The sequence below is a fragment of the Zootoca vivipara genome, chromosome 4 (assembly GCF_963506605.1).
Source record: "Zootoca vivipara chromosome 4, rZooViv1.1, whole genome shotgun sequence".
Classification (NCBI taxonomy): domain Eukaryota; kingdom Metazoa; phylum Chordata; class Lepidosauria; order Squamata; family Lacertidae; genus Zootoca; species Zootoca vivipara.
The window spans coordinates 42,088,647-42,105,815 of record NC_083279.1 but is presented as its reverse complement, the minus strand read 5'-3'; the positions used below and the strand labels follow the sequence as shown (position 1 = coordinate 42,105,815).

Genomic DNA, 17,169 nt, shown 5'->3' with positions numbered 1-17,169 from the left:
AGCACATACCAATACATGAAAGCTCATACCAATGACAAACTTAGTTGGTCTCTAAGGTGCTACTGGAAGGATTTTTTTAAAAAATTTTTTTTGACTACGGCAGACCAACACGGCTTACCTATCTGTGACTGAATCAAGGTCAGCATAGATTTCATACACAGCAGTTACTGAACAGAGAGAATCCATCCTTTTTTTCTAAGACTCTTTTCCCTTCACACCACTCGAGAATGAAAGATTTGTATCTAATTTAAAGTAGTGTGTTTACTGCTGAGTCTGCTTTATTTACAATCTTTCCTTCAGCTCCTCTGCTAAAAGTGAAATGGCAATTGCTTTTAAAACGACCCATTTTCATGGCGCTTCTATGTTAACATTGTACTGCAAATATCAAAAGTAGAAAAAAAAGCTTTACTGAGTCCAACTTGGTGAACTGAATGTCCCTACATTGTTAAGAGTATTTCTTTCTATTTATCTTCTTAGAATTTATTCATCTTCCTCAAAGGTCTTCAGTTGCTAAATTACTAATCAACTGCAGATTTCCAATTAATGAAGTAATAATAAGTTGTTGAAGGAACAACAACATGATTTTAAGCTCATACAAAAAGCTGAGATGCCATATGAACTTATAAATATAAGCATTATATTGATAATGAATTTTAATTATCTGTAGAACCTTATCTGTAGAAAGATTGCTGAGTTAAATCATTTCTATAGTTTAAAAAAAATAAATTATGAGTTCTGACTCATAGTAATGTTAAGTTGCGGTTCTTACTTTGAAGTGAGTATAATTCATATCACTGATACTGGGACTGCATAGACATAATGCTTTTAAACAACATTCAAATCACACATTTCCCCCTCCAAAGAATTCTGGGCACCGTAGTTTGTTAAGTGTGGCTGTGAACTACATTGCCCAGAATTCTTGGGAGTGTGTGTGTGCTTTGAATGTGCATAGCTTGGGTAAAGGGAGATTCTACCCAAAGGGCTTCCTATAGCTGAGTTGAGACTATGGTATTAAGTCTGCCAATAAATCTTCCTTCTCCTGTAGGAAATTGTAGCGGATGCCTCCTTCCCACTAGCCCAGGTGCTCTGCTCCTTGTTCGAATTCCTTCTGTAAAGGAGGAACCACTCATTGGTTCGTTGCTGGGCCTTTTCCTATTGGGCACCTCTTCTCTCAGTCAGGTTCCTTTGCCCCTCCTCATCCTGCCAGTGTCTACCAGCTTAGTTTGGACACTCTCCTCTGTTTAACTCAGGGGTCAGCAAACTTTTTCAGCAGGGCCTGTTCCCTGTCCCTCAGACCTTCTGGGGGGCCGGACTATATTTTGATGAAAGAAGAACTAATTCCTATGCCCCACAAATAACCCAGAGATGCATTTTAAATAAAAGGACACATTCCTAAATCCGCGGGCCGGATTTAGAAGGCAATTGGGCCGGATCCGGCCCCCAGGCCTTAGTTTGCCTACCCATGGTTTAAGTCTCCCTTTGTTTGCAATATCTTGGTCCGATAAGGGGACCTTTCTATTACTGCATGAGGCAGTAGAGGGTTTCAAGTCCCCACCCCCCTTTTATCTGTACATAAGTTTACCAATGTTTCATCAGGTAGTGTCCTCCCTGTTGTACCATTGTATATGGAGCAGAACCCTGCTCATTGCAGCTTTGTTGCTTAAAGCAGATGTTTTCATTTAAGAGAAAGGGAAAAATGATAAACCCACAGGTACCTTGTGTACTGACGGTAAACCCCACTGAATGCCCATTCCCCAAATAATCAGATGTTGCATTTCCACCATGGAGATGGTTGAAAATCCTTGCTCCAGCAAAATCTGGGGGGGGTCCACAGGTTTCCCAGCCTTTATCTAACGCAATCGTTGGACTAGTGGGGTGTTTTGAAAATATTGTTACCTATGCACCAGCTTTAAGCAGAAGGTTCTAAGCAGCTAAAAAAGAGAGAAAAGCGACAAATAGCACAACCCCAACTCTTTTCATTTAGACTGAGATGTGAAAGAACGCAGGCTGTGCTTTAGGTTGTCTGTTAAAATTTGTGGGAAAGTGAATCTAATTTTCTCTGTCTGCTTTGGTTTCAGAAAAGGTTTTTAGGCACCTCCTTTGGAAGCAAAACTGAGACTATTTCCTAAAAGATGATGACATTTTTGTGCTGTCTTGTCTAGTGAAGTGGAGCAAAACTCCTGCCAGGGGAAACTTATTTTGTTGTTTCTATAAACTGCATGGCCATTGGGGAGTTTTGTTTGGCCTGCCACAACTAACTGTTTTATAATTCTGCCTCAGTGAGGGAAATGGTTGAAGAAAGATACAATGGTTGAAGAAAGATACAAGGTACAAGATTTCTATGAAACCCTACTCCACAATTTTCTCATATATTTTCACAGACAGCTTGGTGTCCTAAGCATGCACCTATTCCTTGTAGGAGTAAAAAACAAACAAACCAATATTGAAAGGTTGATCCTCTTGAGTAGAAAACAACCATGTGTATTATTAAAAGCCCCTCTGCAACTCAAATCCTAGATGCATTATTTAAACACAGATATTGATTAATTCAAATGAACCACTTAGTAAAAGCGGAGAAGATCTTATATTATCTTATTCTTGACCTCCATTAGCTTTCCTATCAGAACTTGATTGAAACCTGTTCAACAGTTAGTACATATGGTTTATACATTCTGTTTATACATTTTGATAGATTTATTTTCAAACTGGCCTTAATTAATGTATTATTAACCATGTTGCTTTTCTACATGACGTATGTGCTTCATTGGAAACAGAATTTCCATAATTTCCCTTTTATCTGAAATTTTAATATTTGCAGTATGCATTTGATCAGACCCACAGTGAACTACTACTTCAACAAATGCTTTCTGAGCAAAAGGTCAGACATACCTCTCATAGGACTAGCCGTTGCAAACCCAATGCTTTCTTATGTTCTGTGGTAAGCTTATAAAAATGTGCCTTCCCACTGTAAATAAAATACTGTTTCTCAGGTCAGGTTCAGAACTTCCGGCGCCGTACACACATATGAGAATATGACCGTAATAATTTATCTTTAACACATCTAGAACTGCAGAACTCAGAAGCCAAACAGGAACTTGCAGTATGCCAATTAAATGTTTGGAGTCAGAAATTTGTACCAGCTTAATTATAATTTGCCAATCTAGTAATGCTTCAAAGATGTCTAATATTTCACATTCCTTGATCATAATTAAGTAAGACAGATGGTATGCAGTTAAACACAAGAGTCATCGTAGTAATACAACGAAACATCAATGGTAATATTTAGAAGCCAAACTTGTACTCTGCAAAGTCAGAAAATGTTTAAGCAGAAGCATAAATTGCATTGATATGATCCCATACAAGGCTAGAATAAATCATTGCTTGTTTTTTTTTTAAAAAAGACATAATATTATAGAAAGTGCAACTGACTACCAACAGATATTTTCCCCTCAAACAATCTAATGTATATTGAAGCCCTATTCTGACAATATTGAGATGGTGATATCATAAGGGCAGTGGTTTTTTCTGAGGAAGTAACTTTTCAGGTTTTAAAGCAGAGGGTGCTTTCACAAATGGCTCTATATGTGAAAATAGATGCTTTATAATGGTGCTAAAGTCCACCATGTAAGGCCTTTACTATGAAAAAAAGTTGAGAATTAGTCTTAAGACAAGTAATAACCTGTAGTTCTCGAGTGAACATATGATGACAAAGACACAAAACCCACATTCATTAAATACCACTAACATAGCCTAGATCTGCCATGGCAGTGGAAGATGGCATTAAAAATTAGATCGCAATGGTGACAGCACTCTATGCTGTAGTTACCAAAGAGTCACAAACATAACGCAGGGAATTTCACAGTGAATTATATACCATTGAAATTCAGCTATAATCTGGCAAAATGAACAAAGTAAATGCTCTTTTGGAGGTATGAAAGTATGACTTAATATACCTTAAAAGTCCATGTATGGGTAAAACAAAAATTCAGTACATTTGGTTCAAAGTCAACAAACCATGCATCACTCAGTTGGTCAAACTAAAACAGAATCATCAGGAAAATTGGCTTCTGTACTTGCGATACTCACAGCCTTCCCAAATATTTTAAACTACAAATCTCATCAACACTGACCATTGGCAGTTATAGCCCCCAAACAGCAATTGTGCTCTTCAATTTGACTGCTCTTCTACTTTTAGTTAACTTCCCATAACTATTACTTGTAAACAGAATAAATGCAAACTACGGAAAGAAAATGACACCTTGCTTTTAATCAAAGATCAGTTATAATATTAAATACAATAGAATCAATGCAAATGTGTCACTATTATAACCTAACCTCAGACATATCTGCGCAAAAACACAGTGCAATGTCATCTCTAGTTTTAGTTTTAATTGTCGTCTGTGTCTTAATGTTTGATGAAAGCATTAACATCAGCACTTCCAGAATGCAACTTACCCAGCTGTGTCTCCTGAACTGTCAGTTTACTCTCTGAAGGATATAAAAGCTTTGGTGGTTTTTCTGTTAGTGGTGCTGCAGGGAGAAAAAAAGAAGCATGGTCATTCTGAATATTCCTGAATAAGAATATTTTGACACCTAAAATCAGGATATACTTTAAATAAACAGAACAGGAGTCCCCTAGCTCCCCCCCAGTGTTTTTCTGAAACAGTAGTAACAACTGCTTTGATTTCAACAACATTTTCATTGGCACATGTCTTGTGCACTTACACCGTTATTGTCCCACTCCGAACAAACAAGTTTGGTAGGGTTTTGCAGTGTTTCATACACTATGAATCTTACATGCAGAGAAGGAATGACAGAAAAAGCCAGGGAGGGAGGGGAAATAGGGAAAGCAGGTTGGGACAAAAGCAAATGGATTTGTACAGCGAGGAGTTAAGAAGGAATAAAATTGTGGCGAAGGCTCAGAGTTGATATACCCCACCCATCTGGCTGGGTTTCCCCAGCCAACAGAAGTATTAAAATACAATAATCTATTAAACATTAAAAGCTTCCCTAAATTACTACTATATGGAATTACAGCATGAGGGTATGCATTTGTGAGAAAGGGAAAAAAGGAGTGATTTTAGTAAAGGCATTCCAAATAGATTAAGATGAATAATAAACAGGAGTGAGGAAGAGCTGCTGTAGTTTGAGAAAGGAAAATAAACTACCCATTTGAGATGAGCAGCTTCTCTAAAAACACATTGTTAATGATAGCTTTACAGTTACCCATATAAATGTATTGTATTTATACCCCACCCTTCCTCCCTGAAGAGCCTAGGCCAGCATGTAGCAGGGGCCCAGTAGTGGACTTTGGGTCCTTAAATTCCCATGGTGCCCTGTGTGATGCTAAAATTCGTCACCCCCTGCCTCTCACGCTCCATTTTGCAGCATTGTTGTGGCGCCCCCTGCAGCACGGCTCCCAGTGCCACTGCAGTGGTCGCGCCACCCTAAAACTGCCTCAGCTGTGCCAGACATTGCAGAGAAGCTCTGAAAGAAATCCAAGCATGAAAGACTCATCCTTTTCTTTTCTTTTTCCAGCACTTAATGTCTAAGTTGGGAGCTGCTGAAGCTTAAGTCTTTCTGAAAGTCACACCTTCTATGAAAACTGAAATTTATCAGGGATAAACTGCATGAATCTTCACTGTGCATACAATAATAAAGTGGGACCTGCCATAAAATGTTGCAGTATAGAATAGTATTAGGGCAAAGTATTCAGCCAGAGGGTTCCCCCGTCCCCATGTTTTTGTTGGTAGGAAGAGTGGCTCCTAAAGACTGTAACAATCTTTAGCAGTGGTGGCAAATTCTTATAATGCAGGCTTTCTTAAATTCGGTCCTCCAGATGTTTTTGGCCTACAACTCCCATGGTCCCTAGCTAGCAGGACCAGTGGTCAGGAATGATGGGAATTGTAGTCTCAAAACATCTGGAGGGCCGAGGGTGAGGAAGCCTGTTATAATGTGTGGTGGGGATGTGTCTCCATTCCCAAGGTATGGGAAAGCTTATGTTTCTGTGTTTCTCTCCTTCCCCCTTAAGACACACACAAAAGCATTGCCGTCACTTTAAGCTATGGTTGAACTCCCTGGCAACATTCCTTTCTCCTTTCAAAATGCCTATAAATGAAGGATGCTATGTCATGATACGGTTTTGTTGCCAGGGGCTTAATTGGTGATGGTCCTGTTGAGAGACGGCTGCCACCAGTGGGTAGCTGGAATGGACAAAATAGAATGAAGGAAAAATATTCAGAAGGCAGTAGATGAGCATCTACAGGTATGCAAAAATGTTTTCTTTTATCTATGTGTAACAATACATATGAGAAATCATTTAATAGCACTAGATAATGGGCTGTCTTTAATTTGAAATAGACATGCCTTGCTTTAATTACCTTTGCTCCGACTACTTTTCACAAAGTGCCCACTTAAAATTAAAATCAAGGATGGTTGAGGACTTTGGTCTACTCCATAATTTGGCACCAAGTCTCTTTTTTATTCAGCCAAACCAGCAGTTTAAACAGAACATAGATCTATGGTTTAGTTCAGGGGTAGGCAACCTCATGCCCATGGGCCAGATGCGGCCCAATCACCTTCTCAATCCGGCCCGCGGATGGTCTGGGAATCAGCATGTTTTTACATGAGTAGAATGTGTGCTTTTATTTAAAATGCATCTCTGGGTTATTTGTGGAGATAGGAATTCGTTTATTTTTTCCCTTCAAAATATAGTCCGGCCCACCAATGATGTGAGGATGGTGGACTGGCCCATGGCTGAAAAAGGTTGCTGACCCCTGGTTTAGTCCATATATCTTAAGTACCTTTCCAAACACAGGATCAATCATTCTATGGGCTGCTTCCCATTTCTTAAAAATCCTCTAAAAGCTGCTTGAAGCATCTTCAGAACAAAGCACCTCCACCGTGCTGCATATAAATGCTTTCAGAAAGAGTGCAGGAAGTTGAGCATATTTTTTAAAGATGTGGAGTTGCCGATGAGAAAAGCCCCCCCCTAGTCGGACGGAAGGAGTTCTGGACGCGTTCGGAGGATTTATGAGCTGTGACGCACTTTAAATTGGAGCAGCGACCTGAAGCTAAGTTCAGCTATAGGGCAAGGAGATCCATTAATTTACCAAGAGTTTATGGTTTGATGTTTGGGTCTCCTGCCTGGAAAAGCTGTAAATTCTATAAAGATCGTAAATCTTCATGGCTATGAGAGAAAACGAAAGTGATTTGAGCTTTTTAAGATGGCGCTGCTTCGAGCTGCTTCGACGCAACAGGGAGCTCCACTAAGAAGATTTATGGGGAGGCTGGACTGATTAACTCACACAGGAGAAAGAACATCTGTGAAACTTTGTTTGATATTTATCTCAGCAGCTGGGAAACAATCGGATGAAAGTGGAAAACATCTATGTGACTGTAAGGGGAAGATCTGGATTATTATGAACTTGGAGGACGATTTGAACTTTAGAAAAAAGACGGCAGTGGACGGTTGCGAGGAATTCCCAATTTCTTGAAGCATGGGAACCCAAATAAAAAATTCTTTAGATGATTTGGCATAACATTCGGTTTGATTGATATATATATATGTATAATTTGAAATATTGAATGTGATATAATTGGTTTTAATTGGAAAATTAATAAAAATATTTTTTTTAAAAAAAAAACAGAAAGAGTGCAGGAAGTGGCTGCAGTGCATATCCCTGCTGAGGCATGTGCAGAGTGCCCATTCAACATGCCACCAGAGTGTGCCAATGGAACAGAAAAACGCCAGACAGTTCTAGTTAGGCTCAGTCCCTTTACTGACAGTATAATGCAGTTCCATAACTTACAGGTTACGCACAGTTGTAGTATACAGCAAACAGTCTTTCCATCAGCATACAGCCTCCTTGCGGTGTTCCAACACAGACTAGACTCTGGCCAAGGGTAGGCACCAAAAGCAAACTTGCTTCAAACACAAGAGTCACTCTCACAGGCTTGTTGACTCACTCTCACATGATTAACTAGTTGCAGGTGCGGACAAGCATACCCAATTAACCAGCACAACTAATTTAACCTATTTGTGTCCTTTTTCTCTGCACCCAGAAGCCCTTATACATTAACAATCCCATCCTGTGTAGTTGTGTATACAGTGGTAAATTCAGATGCTCCCCTGTAGTCATGTGAGGACCCTATACATATAAAAAAAAACCTCATACAGAGGGCTTTTGTCTTACTTACAAAGATATGTATTCTTCCATGTAAACATTTCCTCATCTCCTTCTCCTTCACTATTTCCAACTACTGTACGTTATTTGTTTGGAAGGGTTGGTTGATTGGAGAAAATATTAAATCACCTAGATATGATTCTTTTTCTTAAACACACACACACACACACTAATTTGACTGCTACCTTATCAGTAGTTCGTCATATCTTCTATTTAGAGACTCTAAGTTCTCAACACAGAGACATCTTTCAGAGAATGTCCACTATGCCATTTAAATGTAGATTTGCCTTTTTTTGTCAAGCTCAGCTCAATTATTCCTTATCAGATAGCATTTCTACAGCCACTGTTCTAAATCTCTTAAGTCGCTTCAAAGGAGACCTTCTGTCAAAGGTAAAGCAACTGCTGGAGTAATCCTAGTACAAAGGACATGTAGGATAGGGAACAACAAATTCCATTTATTTAACAAACTGATACATTACTTACCTGAGGCCTTGGACCTCAGGTGGCAGCTTTATGTGTGAAAAATAATAGACTTTTTAAACTGCACAGGGATTAGGGATGTTAGCCTCACAATACTCTTTTGGTGTGTGAGGTACAACATATCTGTAGCATCAGCCTGCTTTACAGCAGCCCTGTCATTGCAAGGGAAACCAGGCTATGAAGTAGTTGCTTGAGGTCCTGTTTCTATGGTCCCAGACCTTGATGCTCAAGATCTTACTGAGTTCCAGCATATATACAGCAGAATACCTGCCTTCTGGCTTGCTGTAGCTACTCCATTCCATAAAAGGCCTTGTGAAACTGGCATAAGTATACAGATATAGATTGGCTTGATAAAAAAATGCCGCTTTATCTTCTATTGACATTTTATTTTTAATAGATTCAATATTTAACATACAAAACACCCCATTGCTTCAAACAGACCAGTCCGGTTTATTACCTGCTCTCAGAGGAATCCATGTATCTAAATAACTAATTATACATCTGCACTCAGCATTCATTTGTTAATGTGATGCCTCTACATTCTTTCATCTATTCAATTGTTTTAAGCACCACAGACGCATCTCAGAAAGCCCTCGGGGCTCATGGGAACTGGAGCACAACACTATTTGAGAGGCCACAGGTTGGCCAGCCCTGCCATAGATTAAACATAGATTTAGCCTCCCATCTACCTTTCTCCAAGTCTGGAAGGAAAAGGAATGGGTGGTGAGAACAGTTAGGATTCATATAAATTATGGGTAGGATTAATATATTAAGTCCTGTCAGGAAAACCCCTTGTGCAAGTGGGCTACTCCCTTCTCCCTCCATGTACCCTCCCAAAATTGGATTTGGGGGTTCAGGAGGAACCCTATAACAGTGTGCAGTGGAGGGGAGATTGCTCTAGCTGGCAAGCCTAAATGCTTGCTGTGACAGAAATATCACCTATATATACAGTATATACATATTCATTTAAAATAAATGAATTTATTTGAATAGAGGGAGTCTTGCACAGTTGAAAGCACATAACTCTTAACAGTAGCAATCATGTGCATAATTAATGTGTCAAGAGAGCACTATAAAGTAGAGCACAATGCAATTTGCTCTTCTTTCAGTTTAGCACCCGTAAAAAAATTAACAGCAGTTCCAGAGCATGCATTTGAATAAGAATAGTGAACAGTGGGGAGTCAATTGCTAAACAAAGCCGCTTCTGAAACAGACCCAACTCACTTCAAGGTGATTTACCATCTATGTCCTACAGACTAAGAATGGCTAACAACACAATCCTAACCATGTCTACTCAGAGGTCCTGTTGAATTAAACAGGACTTACTCCCAGGTTAGTGGGTTTAGGATTGTAGCAGGTGTCTTACACCTGCCACAAAAATGCCTTTAACAAACAATATATTACAAAGTTAGCAAACGGTCTGTGAGCACCTAGAAAGAAACGCTGTGATCACTAAAAGTCAGCATGGGAAAAATAAGTCATGTCAGACTAATCTGATCTCATTTTTTGACATAATTACACGCCTGGTAGATGAAGGGAACGCTGTGGATGTAGCCTATCTTGATTTCAGCAAGGCCTTTGACAAGGTGCCCCATGATATTCTTGTAAAGAAGCTGGTAAAATGCAGGCTAGACAATGCTACCATTCAGTGGATTTGTAACTGGGTGACTGACCGAACCCAAAGGGTGCTCATCAATGGCTCCTCTTCATCCTGGATAGTAGTGACTAGTGGGGTGCCACAGGGTTCTGTCTTAGGCCCAGTCTTATTCAACATCTTTATCAATGACTTGGATGATGGGCTTGAGGGCATCCTGAGCAAGTTTGCAGATGACACCAAATTGGGAGGGGTGGCTAATACCCCAGAGGACAGGATCACACTTCAAAATGACCTTAACAGATTAGACAACTGGGCCAAAGCAAACAAGATGAATTTTAACAAGGAGAAATGTAAAGTACTACACTTGGGCAAAAAAATGAAGGCCACAAATACAGGATGGGTGACACCTGGCTTGAGAGCAGTACATGTGAAAAGGATCTAGGAGTCTTGGTAGACCACAAACTTGACATGAGTCAACAGTGTGATGCAGCAGCTAAAAAAGCCAATGCAATTCTGGGCTGCATCAATAGGAGTATAGCATCTAGATCAAGAGAAGTAATAGTACCACTGTATTCTGCTCTGGTCAGACCTCACCTGGAGTACTGTGTCCAGTTCTGGAACGTGTCCAGAAGAGGGCAACCAAAATGGTCAAAGGCCTGGAAACAATGCCTTATGAGGAATGGCTTAGGGAGCTGGGTATGTTTAGCCTGGAGAAGAGAAGTTAAGGGGTGATATGATAGCCATGTTCAAATATATAAAAGTATGTCATATAGAGGAGGGAGAAAGGTTGTTTTCTGCTGCTCCAGAGAAGCGGACACGGAGCAATGGATTCAAACTACAAGAAAGAAGATTCCACCTAAACATTAGGAAGAACTTCCTGACAGTAAGAGCTGTTCGGCAGTGGAATTTGCTACCAAGGAGTGTGGTGGAGTCTCCTTCTTTGGAGGTCTTTAAGCAGAGGCTTGACAGCCATCTGTCAGGAATGCTTTGATGGTGTTTCCTGCTTGGCAGGGGGTTGGACTGGATGGCCCTTGTGGTCTCTTTCAACTCTATGATTCTATGAAAGTTCCCATCTACTACCAGCTTGTTCATATATCAGATAATCATTTTCTTTTTGTTACAGTGAGAATTTGAATAAATACTAGACTTCTATATTTGTTCCCCTGCCCACAACCCTTCAGTTCCTGCTGTTTCCCCCCTCTAACCCATATAGTCATAACATTCTCTTTAGACATTGTCATTTTGACAATAGGTACTGGAATGCTGAAAACTGAAGATTTCATGTAGTGAATCCACCATGGAAACAGATGAACCATTAAGAAACAAGGGTCCTGTTGTTATGCAAATGTATTTGGCAGTAAAACTGGGGACAGAAATGCATAACAAAATGTAGGAACTGTGTAGGCAAAACTGTTTCCAAATGACTGTTCACAAAGTTTTAAAGTAATGTGGCCCCTAATGACCAGGGACAGGTTGGGAGTATTTGGGGTGGAGAACACATGTGCAAACAGATGTTGAGATTCCTCATTATCTGCTCATCTCTAATTGAAGCTGACATGACATTTGGGCTAGTCTAGTAACTAAGGGAGGCTGCACATATTGCTTCTTTTCTATATTAGTCTTCTTGAACATTCACAGCAATTCCCAGTGCTCGGCCAGGGAAAAGATAAATGCTCTAAAAATCTACAATAACCAAAATGGTGCCCTCACAGATGGATATGTTGTCTTAAAAAAAAACCAAAACGCTACCCAGCAAAAACAACAAAGACTGATAGGAAGAAATATATTAGCTTCAAATGTTGCAGTGCAAGATTAACACTTTATTATGGATTTTGCACAGTGCATCTATATAAGCTTCTGATCTGAATTATATGCATTCTCACTTAGGTGACTGTACATTACTACAATGATTTGTAAGGCAAGGCATTGTATTACCCTGTTTTTCAGAAGAGAATGTTGTCAACTAAGTGGCTGTCATAAGGGTCTCCAGTTGGGCTATAGATGACTTATAATTTACACCCCTGTCTTCAAAGTGCAATCCACTTCTCTGAAATAAAATATGAAACTTTTGAACTGTACAGCAAAATTAAAGTAGGTCTTTTCTAAGATTCAAAAGGTCTTCTGATTTCTTAAAATGCTTAAAACTGTTACAAATAAAGTAGTGCAACACCATGAAAAGGGTTGTGATGTAAATCTACTAAAATGAAAAAAAAGGAATGGCATGATTCAGTTGTCTTATTTAATGCAATGTCCTGCTTGTCATGACAATGCCAATTGAATATCTGTCTATTCAAGCCCTTTCTTCATTCTTAAAATGGTCATTCCAACTGTAATACTGCTAATGTTGCACTACCTAATTGTTTTCTAAGTCCTTCCAATTCTCTTAAATATAATAGAACAGATACTATTATACTGAACTAGCTCTGACACTCAGCATTACATCATTAAGCTGCTAACTTTCTCTAAATTATATCTGCTCAGCATTTCTTTTTTTCTTGACAGCAGGAAGTGAACTCTTCATAAACTTGCTTGTATTTAGTAGTGTGCAACACAGAACAGTTACTTTTCAAAGGTGGAATTGTAATTATGGGCAAACGAGGTTGGGTGGCTTACATTGATATAACCTGCTTGCCCTTCCTGTAGCTCCACATGCTCGTGGGATGTGGATCAGACAGGCAACGAAGCCAAAGGCAGGATGAATAGGCGCGATTCCAACTCATCCTGTAGGCAGACCACCATGCAGCTTAAAGAATTCTGGGAGTAAAGGAGAATCTGTCTGCTGAGCAAAAATTTTGGCCCATACACTGGCAACCTCTCACCTAGACCACTGCAGTCCTTTTCTCTTTGGTCTTCTGTGGTGCCATCTTGGTCTGCTTACATGTACCTAGCATTCTGCAGTCAAACGGTCCCATCCCTTCCTTGCTTTGATCAAGTAGTATTGCACCTTAAATCCCCACAATGGCATTCTGTCTGCTTCTGATCTGTCCAGTTCTGTGAGACTTTGAGACATTAGTGGAACAGGTGAATGCACATCAAAGCACAGGGCAGAAAAGAACAGGACCTTGGACAGTTCAAAGGACAGCCTGCAATCTGAGCTATTTTCCTCCTAAGAGATAGATATTCTGCCTCTGCAGAAAGCTAATGCCAAATGAAGTCTTATGTGGACTGTCAAGACCTGAAGTGTGATAGGTTCCCTGATAGAGCCAGCTGACCATAAATGTCTGTGCAAGTTATCAATGTCATAAATTGACAAAAAGGGTGAGGGGACCATATCCTTTTCAGTGTACAGTATAGACATTTCACTGTCTTGTTAACAGGAGGTGATGCTCATGTCTACTAGAATATCAGAAATATTTAAAAGCCAGAGATACGAGAAACACCCCTCTTATGTTCCTTCACTTATCCCCCTTTTCCCCTCTGCCCTGAATTCTACTTCTCCTGACCTTTGCTATCGCTGGAATTTCTAAACCTATTTTGTGAAACAATACTATGTAACTCAGTACGTTCTTGGGCTGGTTAGAATGGAACTAGTGTGCTAACAGGACTTAATTCTATTGAGTACTCACCCCCTCATCTCCTTCCCTTGCTCCCTGTTCTACCTTTTCCTTAGTTCTCTCTCCCCACCCCCCTTATATAGTGATTTATATGAAACCTTATTTGGAAAAAGAATGAATAAAAATCTTAATTTAAATTCCAGAATTGTTGGACATGCAGTTTGTTTCAGCTTTCAGTTCCTTCAGTTCATTTGTATCTTCCCCCCGCCCCCACATTAATAAAACACTATGGAAATCCACATTGCTAGGTCTAAAGAAGATACCCAGCCGTGCAAAGATGTTCTCGATAAAGCTACCCAGTCACTCTTTTGCAAGTAATGTAGTTCTTTGCTGCCATACCTGTTGCAAGGAGGCTATAGCAGGCTTTATTTCTCTATTGGAAATGTGTGCTAAGATTTTACCTCTCCACTGCCTTGAATTTGATGGAAAAAAGAAAAAAGAAAGTCTGAAGTGGTCACAAAATGCTCACATCAATCATTGCTGAAAGCAAAGGCCTTTCCACACACCCCATTCTTAGCTGGAGCTTTGAGCTGCCTTTTTGCTTATCTTCCTGTTGTAACTTCTTATCCGTGAAATGTTTGGGAGTGAAACACTGGGCTATTTCTGTTTTCTCTGGATTTATTGTGTATCTTGTTTTCTATCACTGAGTAGGAACAACAGGATTAAATGGAAGTAGCAGAGCTGCATGTCAAATTGCTTCACTAAAGCATGACTCGTGTGCAGAGGAAAACAAATGGACACTTCTCTTGTGCTTTGTAATTCTGACAGCCCACTTAAAGGAGGGTTATAGGACTGTGTTGAATCCACAAGTGCCTTGACTACGTATTTTTATACATACGTACAGTTATCACAACTAAGGAGTTTGTTTGTTTGTTTCTGTAAGGCCCTTTAATATCCCTGTTCAAACAAGTTTATGTCCAATGAACACGTGGAAGCAGATAAGCAGCCGATGACCCTTCCCCTGCCTTCACACATTATTTCCCAGCTTCCATCTAGTATTTTTATCTAGTATTTCACAATCAAATTGTCTCAAGGTGTCATCATCATTCTGATGAATCTGTGAATAGATGTGGTTCTGTACATATCAAAAGCAGAAGGCTGAAGAATATAAGTAAGTAAAAAAATATCCCAGCCTTTTATAAGTGTTGGTCCATATTCATTTATTTATCACCACTACTAATTGATTTGCATATTTATACCCCACCTTCTAAATGAAGTTTTAGGCAACTTAGAATTTATTCTAAATACAACAAAACACACGAGTTACCCGGAAGGATTGTATGTACATACAAATTTTCCTCCCCATAAGTTTTCAGACATCCCAGTTCCAACTGCTGCTGCTTATGAAAGCCTGGGAGATGAGCTTGTCCTGAAATGCATGCTGGCGCAGTCAGGACTTAGTCTCTCACTGAGTAAGGTTTATTTACCAGGGCTACTGCTGGTGCCTCAAAGAACTCTGGGTTCCTGATACAAGAGACACTGGAGGAGTCAAGGTTTTCACAAGGCTCACCCCATTCTTCAGATGTTCCACTGCTAACCTTGTGAAGCAGCATCCCCCAACCTGGTGGCCTTCACATCTTTTGGACTGCAGCTCCCATCACCATAGCTGCCAAGTTATCCCTTTTTTAAAGGGATTTTCCCTTATGCTGAATAGGCTTCCTCGCGAGAAAAGGGAAAACTTGGCAGCTATGCCCATCACCACCATCCATTAGCTATGCTGGCTGAATCTGAGGGCACCAGGTGTTCCAAGAGCTTTGACAGTGAGTGGTGGCTATGGGAATTAATACAGTTGCTGCTACCTATCTCTACCTATGAATCAGGACTGTGTTCTACCCCAGCTTCTTACTGCTCAACTCTGTTGCCTTTTCAGCTTCTGACACTTCCTCCTCCCAGTTTTCTCCCTCTGACCACTCATTGTCATCCCACCACCAATTCCCTGGCTTCTTCTTAAGCTGGTGCTTCCGCTACTCCTCTGCATCCATCCAGGCCATGACATGGGAGCCAACAAGCAGTACCTGATTGTGACAGCACTCTTACCACTTGTGACTACCCACAAATGGTGTTCAGAGGCACACTGACTCCAACTGTGGATGGAGAACTTAGACCTCATGCTTAGAGTCCACTGATAGCCTTGTTCTCCAATGTTTGGAGGAGTATGAAATCTGTTGGAAACTAGTTCTGATCCACACACTTGTTGAAGAGATGAGGATCAGGGCATCTGATATTCCAATTAGCAAAGATCAAAGCACACACATATTTTTATTTAACTCTCATTAACTGTACATCCATTTAAGGCACATAACTCTGCAAACCAACTGAGGAGTTGTGAAGCTTTGTAATATACACAAATTAGCATAGCTAGAGTGGTGGGCGGGGTGGAGGGGACACCTGACTGTTGATGCTTTCCTCTTATAGAGTAGACAATGAGGGGAAAATCCACATTTTTGGCTCGTATGTTTTTTTTTTTTTTGCTTTAAGCAACCAAGCAAAAACAAGGCAGCTGTTTTTTTTGTTTTTTTGTGTGCTCAGTCCTGGAAGGTTAGCATAAATCCCAGGAGAAACAGATCAGCGTCTCAAGTGCAGATGAGGCAGGCAAAGGTAAATGATAAATAGCAGCACATGCCCCCACAATTTATCATAAGGGTCTCCTTCCGTATGTGCTATGCTATACACACACACAAAAGCATATACACATGGCTTATCAAGGCAGTCATCCAGTCAAAGATGCCTTTAACCCTGCATAATCCTTATCTAAACACTTTTTGAAGTCTCAGCCCCTCAGGAATACTAGCTTTCTGGGTCTCTCGGCAGTTCTCTATTGTTACAGGGCAGTGGGAAGAAACATCTGTTATAGTGTCTGTGTGGTGTGTTTTTTTTTTTTAAAGAACTGTAACTACAAAATGGTAATTCTCCAAAGAGTGGGGAATGTGGCATATAGCAATATAGTTGGGCTCCTTTTAAAAACTACCTACTATAGAAATCAAATCAATATGGAGAGTGCTCTTGTACTATTTTCAATGTGCGTGCATCTCTTTCTGCAGTTACTTGGCAACAGACTGAGATTAGAAATCGTAAGCACTTGCTCTACAAAAATGCTACAGGAACTGGTGGTTACACAATCACCAATTTATTCCCAGTTGCACCGAAAGGACCTTGTGGTTCTGAAGAAAACAAGATTTATATGATAAAAGGAATTCACAGAAGGTCAAGCCCTACACAATGAAATTGATTTTTTTTTTTTTTTTTTGCTGTGGAAGAAACCAAACCAAAACTTCACAGTGGACAAAATGGTTTAGTAAAAAAGACACTAATACGCTAGTAAAAAAAAAAACACCCAAAAAACAAAACATAG

At 40.0% G+C, this 17,169-nt stretch overlaps 1 protein-coding gene across 1 annotated transcript in view; it reads right to left on the bottom strand.

The window, feature by feature from the left end:
- IL1RAPL1 (interleukin 1 receptor accessory protein like 1) overlaps positions 1-17,169 on the bottom strand; it is a 339,537-nt gene that overhangs the window by 149,076 nt on the left and 173,292 nt on the right. Inside the window, exon 5 of the mRNA XM_060273627.1 lies at positions 4,456-4,530. Within this exon, the coding sequence (XP_060129610.1) occupies positions 4,456-4,530 (75 nt within the window). The remainder of the gene's footprint in view (positions 1-4,455; positions 4,531-17,169) is intronic.